The 12,844-nt window shown below is 46.1% G+C and overlaps 1 protein-coding gene across 6 annotated transcripts in view; it reads left to right on the top strand.

The window, feature by feature from the left end:
- PUM1 (pumilio RNA binding family member 1) overlaps window positions 1-12,844 on the top strand; it is a 131,454-nt gene that overhangs the window by 32,529 nt on the left and 86,081 nt on the right. For all 6 annotated transcript variants that reach the window (XM_090058669.1, XM_090058673.1, XM_090058672.1 and 3 more), the window contains exon 3: window positions 10,707-10,775. In XM_090058669.1, the coding sequence (XP_089914795.1) occupies window positions 10,707-10,775 (69 nt within the window). The remainder of the gene's footprint in view (window positions 1-10,706; window positions 10,776-12,844) is intronic.

The following is a 12,844-nucleotide window of genomic DNA, read 5'->3' as shown; positions in this document are numbered from 1 at the left end:
AGTCTAGTCACTCCTTTGTCTGATCTTTTACACCTACAAAATTGTTCCTGTTTGGCATATATCAGAACAAAGGCTACATGTTAGAGGGCCCTGTTGGGATATATGGCTACAGTATAGGCTTACTATACAAGGCGGTACCACGCTAAAATAAGATGCACTGCTTCATGTAGTAGCAGTGCTCATTAGCCTGCCTGCAATGCCACACAAACATGGCTATATTGTACAGTTTGTGATCCAGGACGTAACGGTGAGTCCACTAATTCCTGGTACAGTAAGTTTGTACTGTAGATGATTAATTATTCTTCAGTGTTTCTACCCTCACTGGGTTGGCTGCTGTTACCAGGATCCAACCTGGCAGTACTCTTCCCAGAGTAATCATTATAAAGTACAGGTTTCCCTTGCTTTATGCCGTACATCTGTTCCCAGAAAACAACACAACTTCACATAAAGGGAACTCACTTTGCAATGTAACAAATAGGGAATACGTTCCAAGACCCCGACTGTACTGACCCCCAGACCCTTTCTACCACTTTTACAAGACCATTTTGGTACTCACCAATAGCAGGTGATGCACACAAGCACAGGGCACTATCATAATGGGGATGGCAACTACAGAAACGTGTCACAGACAACGAGCGAGGAGCACAGATCCACACAAGAGACCTATATTTTGGTGTGCGTCACTCCCACAATGCACCACACAAAGCAGCTGACCGGGCTTCTACCACACCAATGTCATAAGAGTGAATTTACCTCGCATAAAATGATTTTTTGATATAAAAAGGTTCATTGCAGAAGAGCAAACTTGCACGTACAGAACCCACATAAAGTGAGGGAAACCTGTAATCCAGTTTGTTCGCTTGTGTGCCCAACTTCCACAGCTAATTTATTCCTTTTTTTTTCTTCATGATGAAACTATGAGGCATTTCCATGCTGTGTAACAGCAACACAGATTATTAGAAAAAGAAGTTCTAGGGATTCAAACATGTTCTACCAAAGCAATGTCCTGTGCACTGTGAAATGTCAGTAGTAAGAATATTGTACCAGTGTTCTTGGGCTGCCTGCTGTGAGCTCGGGGCTCTTCACCCTGCTGCTTTTGCGTGTCTTGCCACACTGTGTCCCATGCCCGTGCAGCAGTGGGAGGCACAACTCACTGCTGCCACTGCTGCTGGATGGGCAGGGGGACATAGTGCAGCCAGTGCTTGGCTCCTGGGGCAAAGGAAGCAGGGTGAAGAGCTCTGAGTCCACAGCAGGCAGCCTGCCTCCCCTCTCGCCTTATTCCTCTCCGCTCCAGTTAAAAGCGTCCTGGTGTTTAAAAATGGTGGCAGCAGCACTTGAACTGCCATTTTTAAGTGCTAGGATGCTGATCCCCTGGCCGAGGCACCCGTGGCTCCGTCCCACTCCCTGCCCCAACCCAGGGGTTCCAGGCATTGCTGTGCCCCTCAGCCCCTGCCCCTGCTCCCACTCCCTCCCTGCCTGTGGGAGGGGGGGCCTTCCCCCCCAACTTACCTGCAGGGTGCTGCTCTCTACACTGTCTGGCTGCTTTCCTGTAAATCGGTTATCAGGTTAGTATCAGCTGACATGCTTGGTGAATAATCAGTTATCGGTATTGGCTAAGAAAATCTTTATCGGTGCAACTCTATGAAACCCTCATTGAGATATTTACAATTTTTAAACCTGTGCCTCAGTCACTATAATAAAATTAATTCTTAATACCTATACATTTTGGTATTTGATTTTTGGGTTTTTTATTATGGAAAATCAGAGCTTTCCTTGCCCCCTTCACTTGCCAGGACACAGGTCCAGCTACGGCTCTTCTCAGTGCTGCTTTGTGGTACTGAACAGCCCTGATGCCAGTTCCTTGCCCATGCCAGTGCCCCTCACTTCCAAGCCACAGCCCCCCAGGCGTACTGGTGTTCCTCCTTCCTGACCCACAGCCCCCTCACCCTCCCCAGCCCTGCTGGAGGGGTCCCCTCAGCTGCAAGGGCTACAGGACCAGGGACCTGGGTCTGTAGTCTCCTGCCCCTCCCCACCCCCCAGCAGTGCCCTGGCTGCTGCCTGTGGGAGGTGGCAGCTGCTGCCCACCTGAGCAGAGTGCCGAGCCCATCTTCCATTCCCCTGCAGGTGGCACAACTGGAGTGGAGCTGGTGTGAGGAAAGAGATGTGAGCTGTCTGCTGCGGGCTCCCTGTCCTGCTGTTCTCCCCCCTGTGGCTCAGTGGGTGGGACCCAGCGTGCCAGGGTGGGGAGGCTTGGTGCTACTGCTGGGAGCACTGCGAGGTGCTCCTGCCCATCTGGCAGCAGCAGGTATCACAACTGTGGTGTCATGCCTGCTGCTGCCCGGTGGGCAGGGGGCTCCTTGCCATGGTGGTGAGGTGCTCCCAGCAGCAGCACCAAGCCCCACCCCGCTCTGCCCTGCCACATTGGGTCTTGTCTGCTGTGCTGTGGAGGCCCCACAGGGAGGGTAGCGGGGGGGGAACCCAAACCCACAGCTACCAGCCTGCATTTGGCCCCCCCCCCCCCCGCGCACAAATTTAGGGCGCACGTGCCCACCATGCTGCTCCTCCCCCGGCAGTGTGCCCATTGACAGAGAGCGAGCTGCCCCCTGAACGAGCTGCCCGTGGTTCTGTTCCTCTCCCTGCCCAGGCCTTGCAGCCGCAGATTCCTACCCCAAGGTCCACCCACCCCCAGCTCTGCAGCACCCCAGCCCTGCCCGACTCCCTCCCTCCCAAACTATGGGGATCTCAATCCCTGCCCTCAGAATTAGCTGTGGGGAGCTGGAGCTACTTTCATGCTGCCTGGCTGCCATGCACATGCACATGGTGCCCCCCGCCTGATCGTACTCTGTCTGCTCCCTCCAGCCCCTTACAGGCTGGAACTCTGCCAGCTTGCAAGGGGAAACCTACTGTTCCTGCTTTTTTCTCCTTTTTAAAATGAAAAAAATCTGCATTTTACTGCATTTTTCTGTGGCGAACACAAAACCCAGATCAGGATGCTTGCAATAAAATTGCACCAACAAACACAGCTATAACCTTTTCTCTAACTTTTAAGTACTGCCCAAAACCTTCCAAAGCATAATCTTGACAACAAAAGCTAGTAGAAATAATTTAGGGCACGTGCCAAGTTTATCAGAAGCCTTTGTTTGCATTTGGCCAGCGTAGTTCTGAGAGTTGGGCATACATGGTAAGCCTGAAGATCCCGTTATTAAAATGGGAAAGGCAGCTGTACAGATGTTGGCAGTCCATTTGTCCTTTCTCCTGTTTATCAGAGTGGTCTTTTGTGCCTTCAACACAAGAGTGTGGACGTTCTTCCTAAATGAAGGGAGCACAACAGTGCTCAGTTAGAGTTCATTTAAGCCAGTTCCAGGATAGCACTGTGGAGTGTTTAATTGTTGTTCTGATGATTATGCTGCTATTTGTGTGTTTAAGTCCAAAGGAAATGAGTTTTCAGTGTCAATAGTTCAATGTTAAACTGTCATGGCATGATTTGGCTGAGGGTTGAGAGAGTACTCATTAAATTAACAAAAGTCTCTTGTTTAGCATTGGTGGAGGAAGCTTTTTTCTTGTGGGTGAGGTGCGTTCAAATGATGCATTAATTGCTGCATTGCGGTGACTTTCTGTTGAAATTCACAAGTCTACATTTTTAGGCACTGAGAATATTTAAAAGTTTGTAGTGGTGAAGATATTGGACAATAGCTGGTCATTTACATTCTTACAAGAAGAATTATTAAATATATGAAACTTACAGGTGTTAACATTTATTTTACGTTTTGTTATGATTGAATGAAAGTCTTCCCTACTCTGAAAGGAAGGTGAGGCCTGATAAATTGAGGGATGAAGGAATTCTTATTTTTAATTTAAGCACACGTTTCCTGACAATATAGTTCAGGACAGGAATGGGGATGACTGTCCAACTATAATTTCAGAGGGAATCTTGGTAGGCAGAATGTGATTGCTAGAGTTGGGATTTGACCAAAATGTGAAGGTTAATAGCTTTCAGTACTTTTAAGAAACACGCTGTAAACTTACTGAACATAATCAGCACAGTACTGTCCAGCACTTGCTGGGGCACAGTGTGAGCGCTAAGAGGTATGAATGTTACTTACTGAATTGTTTCCTGCAGTATTTCTGGTCCTAAAATGTGTTCTGTCCAAGTATAGATCCTGTTCCTGTTTAGATTGTCACCTCACAGTAATAGTACCTAAGTCTCCCAGCATTTTTTAGCAGTAAATCTCAGCAGTTTTTGCAAAGGAGGTCCGTATCTGCTCCGTTTTACACCTGCAGAAGCGGGAGGGATGTCCAAGTTCACGTAGCTGGTCAGTGGCAAAAGAGACAAGAGTGCTTGGTCTCCTATGTCATGCTTCAGTGCTGTACCCATTAGAGCACTTCAGAACCTTTCTGTGTTGTGGGCACTGCTGTGGCAAAGTTGTTCTCTTTATGCTGTTTGGCCTCTGAACTGAGATTTGAGACTGTATTAGATTAAGTTTATATTTAAACTACAGCTCTGCATGATTTGGCATTGAGCAGTGGTGCTTAACCTTTTCCCCCAAGGGTACCTGGTCGGTCTGCGCCTGGATTCATCTCAATCCAGTTCCTAGGGCAGGTGCAGTGGGCACCATCCAGCTGCACAGAGGACGGTAGTGGCCCACCTGGCCCCTTAGGGGAAGCAGGATTGACCCAGTTGCACAGGAGGAGGTAGGGGCTGTGACCCAGCCGTATGGGGTGGGAGGAAGGAGGTGTGACCTGGGCGCAATCCAGGGCCTTGCAGGGGAAAGGGTCCTAACGCAACCTAACCTGGCCCTGACCAGCCACGCAGGGGCTTGGGAATTCAGTGGGGGGGAAGGTTGTCATATTAATGGGCACCGTTTCCCTGTTGCCAAATTCCCTGACCTGTAGGAAGCTGTGTGGACCAGATGCGGTGGCTGTGGACTGCATGTGGCCTGCAGGCATGAGGTTGAGCACCCCTGGCATAGAGGAATTATATCCTGTCTTGTAGCTCAGTTTTGTTTGAGGAAGCAGGACAGTGGGAATTACTTGATGTAGACCTCTGCCATGCTGTATTTCAATATGCTGTCCTATTACCTACTTCTTAGACTATTGTTTGCTTTCCCCTAAAAGGAGGAAAAGCATAATATGCTGAATTTGAAGTTGGTTGAACACATGGAAATAGTACTGCTAGTGAAAGTTAGGTATAAATTAATTGCAGGTCTGCCAGTAGCCCTGTCTTTTGGTAGCTACTGAGGATGCCAGTTTCTTAAGAGCAGAAATGGACAGGAATTCATGGGACAGGGTGCCTGACTATGGCAGAGTCTGATATGTTGCCAGAGGCAAGACAGATGCAAGATTTTTTCAGTGCTTCTAGACCCATGTAAGTTCGTTCAAGTTTCACCTAATTTAAGATGTGAACCCCTATAACATTATTCATGTGCCATCTCAAGTATTTTTGTACTTTTAAAATGTTCCATGAGTAGAGGCTGATGAGTGTAGTTTGAATCCTAGCAGCTGTTTTGGTTTCATGCAGGCTCTCATGTCTGATGCATCTTCTTATTCTGTTCGCTCTGGCAAATAAGCCTGCTGTCTGTGGCAGTGGTTCTCAACCTTTTAAGATTCAGGGCATCCCTCTCCAAGTTTTTTTGAATGTGGTGGTATCCCAAGCTGAAAACCACTGTTGTGCTGCCTCAGTTTATCTTGGTGCTTCTCTACTGGGTGCAGCTGCACAGCCAGACACAGAAGAGCCATGGCATGTGCATGCTCTCCTGCCTCATTAGGGTTTTGTGGTTTCCTGAAGGAGGCAGGGGTGCCAGCTCATGCTGCAACCCTTCCTTGTCTAACCCTGCATGGCGTCTCCTAAAAACAGGTGCACAGGGCAAGTAGAACTGTCCTTTTTTCCTCTTTTTACAGGAAGGGTTTGGGGGACCTGAATGGGAAGGGCTGTGGCACAAGATGGCTCTCCTGCTGGCTCGAGAAGCAGGAGACCATATGCCTACTGCATCTTTTCCCCAGTCTGACTGTGTACCAGATGTGTGGGTCACTTTTTTTTTATTCAGCAGCGCGGCACCCCAAGGGGATCTCGCAGCTCCCCAATTGACAACCACTGGTCTAAGATGTGGAGGTGCTTGCCTAAATGAGAGTAGGAAGTTAAACTGTCATGCAAGTCTTTACTTGGTGAGGCTGGTAAACTAGGTTTTATTTGATATTCCCTCCCCTGAATTGAGACTAAAATTTAAATTCTTTTGGATATTTAAAAAGTCAGTTTTTAGCCCTGCCTGCTTTTGCATAAATAAGAACTATTATTGTATGAAAAAAACTATTAGTTAATGTGCATTTGTCTTGGTAGCCACTGAGGAAATTGCTAGTCTTAGACTAGAATCTGACTAGACTAGGTGCTCAATCTTTTGGTCTCGCAGTCCAGATGAGTGCTGCAGAGCCAGTCCACAGGCCACATTGGGCCTCATGAGCCAGGCTCGTGTTTTAGTGCCCACACCCAATCTAGTGCACAGGGCTGTGCTATGTGGCCTGTGGGGCTCCCCACAGGTACCATAATTTGGCAGCAAGGCAGCAGCAATTAATGCCACTGTTTCAATGTCATCGAATTTTTGAATCTGGGGGGAACCTGCAGGCCAGATGAGACAGTTTGGGGAGGCTGTATCTGGCCTACAGGCTGGGGGTTCAGATCTCTTGGACTAGATCAGTGGTTGTCAACCAGGGGTATACGTCCCCCTAGGGGTACTTTTAAAAAGGTCATAGGGTGTATGCAGAACAGATGAGTGGCCAGGCCTGCAGCCCAGCAGCATGGAGCCAGCTGGGTTGGCTGGTAAGTCTGCTGTGGGGAAAGGGGCGGGGGGAAGGAAGAGGTGTGCGGGGGCCCCGCAGTGAGGGAGAGAGCGGGGCTGGGGGAAGGGGTAGGGCACGGGATGGAGCTGTGTCTTATCCAGGGTGTGCATTGGGGGGTGGCTCTCGCTGCTACATGCACCTCATGAGGGCATGGAAGGGGTGTGTACCCCCCAGATTTGCATGCAGAGCAGAGTGGGCTGCCGCTGTGGGCTCGGGACAGGGCGGTGGCAGGCTTTTCCCAGTGGGGGACTGGGCCAGGCTGCACTTGGGGCAGCCGGTGGCAGTGCTGGGAGCAGGGCTATGGGGTGGGGGGGACTGCAGCCACCCCAAAATTTGCTGTAGCACCCCTAAGGCCCCTGTCCCAGACCTGCCACTGCCCATCCCGAGCACAACTCAGCCCAGGCCTCTGCTGGGAGGAGACTGGCGCAACCCTGGCCCCAGCCTGCAGTGGCAGCCCGCCCTGCCCCATGCACAGATCTGAGGCACATGCCCACCATGCACCCTGGGGTGCATGTAGCTTCAGGAGCCACCCGCCCATACCTGTCCCCCCCAGACGAGGCATTCATGGCTCCATCCTGCACCCTACCCCATCCTGGCTGTGCAGCCCCTGCCCCATGCCCTCTCCATAGGTGGAGAAAGAAAATGTGATTGGGCGGGTGGGCTGAGCCCAAACAACGCCCCCTCCCAGCAGGTAGATCTGTTGTGGGGAAGGGGTGGGGGGAGCAGATTGAGGCCCCTGCGGTGACGGAAGGAGCAGGGCAGAGACTGGCTGGTGTGAATGGGGTCCTGGAGGCTAGGCAGGACATGGGTCGCTTGGAGCCTGGGTGGCTCATCCAGGATGGCTCCTGGGGCAGGCACAGGGGGCACATGCTACCCCAATCTGTGTGTGGGGTGGGGGCAGCTGCTGCTGCGGGCTGTGCTTCGCACCCTGCTGCCAGTGCCCTGTGCCTCCTGCATGCTGGCTGCGCCACCAGCCTGGTGGTGGGAGACGCATGGCATCACGTGGCTTCCGGGTCACCAGCAGCGGGGTGCGGAGCACAGCCTGTAGCAGCAGCTGCCTCCGCCCCATGCACAGATTTTGGGGAAGCGTGTGCCCCTGTGCCTGCTCTGGGGGTGCGTGGAGCAGCGGGAGTCTCCGCTCCCCTGGACGAACCACCTGGGCTCCATGTGTCCCATGACCTGCCCCAGTGCCCCATACATACCACCCCGCCCCTCACCTCCCACAGCAGCCTTTATCTGCCCCCGCATCCCGCTTCCCTCACAACAGACTTACCAGCTGCGTACTATGAGAGAGAGAGAAAATCATAGTACAGCTGGTAAGTTGTATGTGTATATATATATATATAATGCATATATTAATAATTAGTGTGCTCTCCTGCAGGCTAAATAAGCCCAGTTCCCTCAATGTTCTGGCTTAGGCGTGCCACTTTTCTTGGGTAGAGCTGTTTTTCCCTGGCTGCTGCCAAGCTGCCTTCCGGGTTTCCTGCAGAGCCCAGTGCTTCACTCCGTGGCTGTAGGGGCAGAAAACTAAAACTTCTTGAAGGAGGTTTAGATTGTTGCACCCCAAGTCATTTAAGGTGCACTAGGTTGCCAAATTTCCTACAGCAGCTGGAATTAATGCGCAATACCCTGCCGAGGCGTGCAAACACTGACACCATTAAAGCAGTGCAAAAGCACTTAGCCCGCTACAAAGTGCTGTGCACACACGCTGCTCGTTTTGTCTACACATGGCCAACTTTTTCAGTAGGAGGGTAGTAAGACACTGAGCCAGTTACCCAGAGAGGTGGTGGAATCTCCATCCTTGGAGGTTTTTAAAACACAGCCAGACAAAGTCTTGGCTGGGATGATCTAGTTGGGGATGGCTCTGCTTTGAGCAAGGGATTGGACTAGATGACCTCCTGAAGTCCCTTCCAGCCCTAATTTTCTGTGATTTTAGGATTCTGTATGTGAGTAGTAGGTATTTTTTAAATTAATTGAAAGTGCTTCTGTGAATACATTTGTGGATTATAGGATTGAACCCTTAAGTCTATGACAAGAGCTAGACTTAAGTAAACTAGATTTACCGGCACTTAAAAAGTGAATTTCTGGAGTGGAACATACTGGGGTCACTCGTTGAATACAGTTCTTTTTACATGTTGGCATCTCAAGTAGCTTTATTCAACAAATGCTATAAAAATAGAACGTTCTGACATGTGCTTATGAGTCAAAAGAGTTTAATAATACTGTTCTTTAAATATAACTACAATGTTTCTACAAACTTCTGTTGCTGATAACTGTCCATGTAAACTGGCTGAAATGTATGCATCTCAAATAATAAATACATCTCTCTGCTAGCATTAGGCAAGGTACATAAAACTGGAAACATATTTCATCTTTGTTAAATGTTTCACAAATTTCAGCTTTAATTTAAAAAAAACAAAGATCTAGTATTACTAGAATGTGTTTACTCAATTAACTAGTTAAAGCCCAGACAAGCCTGCACTTAAAAGTAAGCTAATGGTACAAGGACCTGGAGCTAGATTTTATTGAAGTGCTAAGTCATCTTTTGAGATGTAGGTGTAAAGAGAGTTATTCTCTCTCCCCCCCCCCCCACTTTATTCAGCCTATTCAGTTCCACAACTTGTTCAAAGCAGAAATTTGATTTAAAGTTTAGAAACCAGGGGAAGTTGAAAAATCAGGAAAGTCTGTTTTACTCTTTCCATCTATGCAAAAAATGATGCCAGAGTGAATGAAGTTAATAGATCTAAAAGAACACAGTAGATAAATAATCCGTTGAGTTTACTGGTATTTTCTTCATGTAATAAAGCAGCTCTGACATGCAAAAATATTTTGATACCTTTTTTATACTTTTCCCCTAGAACTCGAGGTATTTCTGTTTGCCTAATAGGGTTTGTAAAATATTCTGTTTGTGCATTTTAATTGAATTCCAATTTCCATCAAAGGCACTTGACAAATCAGGTAAATAATTCATCTGGTAAATCAGAAATATAATTACTCACTATTTTTTAATAAACTAAAAACTGAAAATCTGAATAATTGTATTCAATTATATAATTGCTTAAATAAAAATATGTAACTATACTCTATCTTCTTGGTTAGCAAAAAAAAGTACCAAATTTACTCTAAAGGCAATAATTATATGTAAATCGTCATTTTAATCATAAACCAGTGAACGTCTACTTTTCATTAGAATAACAAAGCACACACGCAAGCTAAGAAAGAAATTGATGATGCAAATCAAGATTTCCTGCTTGTTCATTTAAATCTTGATTGCAATTGGTGATATAAATTAATTCATCTGGAGTTGAGGTTGAAAATGTGTTGTCTTGCTTTTTTCCTTTCTACCATTTTCATTCTTTTTTAATTAACCTTTTTTTTTTAATTTAGTTGTTTCTATCATTGCTATTTCTTCACCTCTTTTTTTCCCTTCTTCCATGGATTTTGCTGCTTGAATTCTCTTCCGTTCCATCCAGTTCTTCCATATGCCCCTTTTTGAGACCTATACTATTTTCCACCTGACTTCTGTGTTTTCTTGAATACTAATGTAACTGATGTTGCTACAGGTCTAGGCGCAGCATTAGACTGTATTGTAAACCTACCGTGTGTGTGGGGGGGTGCTACTAGATTTTTTTAGCTATGTTCTGGGCAAAATAAGCAAGTATTTCTTTGTATCTGCTAGAAAAAAATGCTTCAGATTTTAAGTTTTAGAGGTAAGTAATTTTTGGACCTAAACTGTGTTGTGCTGTGCATTTCATTATAAATTATGGTTCACTGGCAGCTTGTATCTTGGAAAAAATGTATAAACTTGATTGCTTTTTAATTTCTAAATGGATTGAAATACAGTCTCCTATTTTTTCCTCCCCATTTATTTATAGGTGCGTTCTATGGATGAACTGAATCATGATTTTCAAGCATTGGCTCTAGAAGGAAGGGCAATGGGAGAGGTAAGTGAAATATCTGAATAAGGGTCACAGATTGGATGATGGGAAGGGACACAATAAGGGGATGAGATGTTCTTCAGAAGCGACTGGTAGATTCTCTCCTCAAAGACTCATCCTTCATTCCTGTCTGAAATGTATGCTGCCTCAGAGTGCTTTCTTTTAGAAGGAATGTCATGGCTTTTTAGTCCATTATTATCCTCTTCATTTGTCACTGTAGGGCACCTTTAGCCATTATCAGGAAGTGTAAAACAGGTGTATAGTTTGCTTGGAGCATTAAGTGGTTAACTATCTTAATGTCATGCTTTCAAAGTGAGAAGTGCCTGTTTCTGCTACTTCCAACAGGGTGGGCTGAGTATCTGACCATCAAGGTTGGTCCTTCTCCTGAGACTAGCACCCCGTAGGGAAGTCATGACAATGCCTTGACAGTTCCGCACAAGGGAGTGATAAGGTTACCATCGTTTCTGGCTGCCTTCAGTTCTCCATCTTGAACCAGTTCGCAGCTGTGTTGACTGGTGGTTGCTTTTGGCATGAGTCTGGATTAGGGCATTGCTCTGAAGCTTTAGTGAGATGCCTTCACTGCTCTGTCCCAGCACTCTGAATTGAAGGGCAGTAGAAAAAGTGTTGGGGAAGGAGTCCCCCCCCCCTTTTTTTTTTTTAAATAAATTGCTTCTCAGTCCAAGAAGTTGAATGAGTAAAAGTTCTGCAACTTTGCTAGAGCAAAAGCAGCAGAAGATAGAAAAGGAGGTTATCTGTTTCTTATTAAAAGAAGAAAGAAGCAGTTTACTGTTATCTTGTATCTTGAGAGGAAATGCAGATTACTGGTTTCTAACAGAGTTTGAAAGATGACAACAAAAATTTAAGCCAGAGGCAAAAGATACATTTAAAAATGATCAGTCCCATTTTAAATCTCCATATCGGTTGCAAAATATGTTCTACTCAAAGGGTTCCCTTTCAGTCAGGTTCAAAGATCAGTTTCGTCTGTCCCCTCTTTGAGCCACTGGCTGGTTCTTAAGGGAAGTGCTAGTGTCCGCAAAAGTAGTTGCTAAGGAACTTGTCTGTATGATGTGTTGTTGTATTCTACTTATGTCAGGATAACAGCCTTTTGCTAGTGTGTGTCCAATGTATAAAATTTCTGCAAAAACCCATATTGCTCTTCATTTTGTAACATTTTTGGGAAATACTGTAGTTGCTCCTTGGTTTAAGAAGTCAAATGTTGGCACTGTTCTTCTAATGTTAATTGTTTGCAATAGGGGAGTGCTGTGGGAGGAGGGGGATTTTTTGGCATCTGTGTTCTGTCTGATTTGGTATTTAGCATTAACTGTAAAAGTGTCCAAGGGCTACAGGATTTCAACAAGGGATTGATTACTCCAGTATCTTTAACTTTCCATTTATAATTTCTGCAGTTTTTGGTTCCCACGTGGTTCATCTGCAGTCACACATGACCTTTTCTCCATGGAACAATTTCTAGGGCCAAATCCATTGTCTTAAATTCCAAATAAGGGAGTATCTGCTATTTATCCTGAAGACTTCCAAAGTCTGTTTCATCTTTCCATTTTTCTGGCATACACTGTAAATTTTCCTTGCCTTCAGTTGGTTGATCCCTTTATTACACTTGAAATAATTTTTCTTCTTTGTTTTATATCTTTCATATACTTGCAGATCATTTTTACCATCCCCCAGTATCATTACCAGGCTCTCTGCATAATGAGAAAATGAAACACGTACAACATGTACCGTAACATTTATTTCATCCCTTGGAAATTTAGTCACTCCAGCCAACTTTATCACTTTACCTGTATCACCACAAAACCAATTTTTTCTTCCACCCTCCTCAGGACTCTCCATCATTTAATTATTAGGCCCCAAAGTTATGGACTTGTAAAAATTTAAATGGCACATTTGAGGATAAAGTTGCCAGTAGTGGATGATTCATCCCATGATGTCATAGAGAAAATAGACATCTATAAAACAAGTTTTCCAAGGTTTTTCCCCCACCTGTGGATAGTCATTTGAAGAGGTTTGTAATAAAGCTTTTAAATAGAAAAAAAGGGAAATGAGTTAAATTTAAAACT

This window comes from Crocodylus siamensis, chromosome 7 (assembly GCF_052110815.1).
Source record: "Crocodylus siamensis isolate JL-2025a chromosome 7, ASM5211081v1, whole genome shotgun sequence".
Classification (NCBI taxonomy): domain Eukaryota; kingdom Metazoa; phylum Chordata; order Crocodylia; family Crocodylidae; genus Crocodylus; species Crocodylus siamensis.
This window is presented reverse-complemented; position numbering and strand designations above follow the sequence as displayed.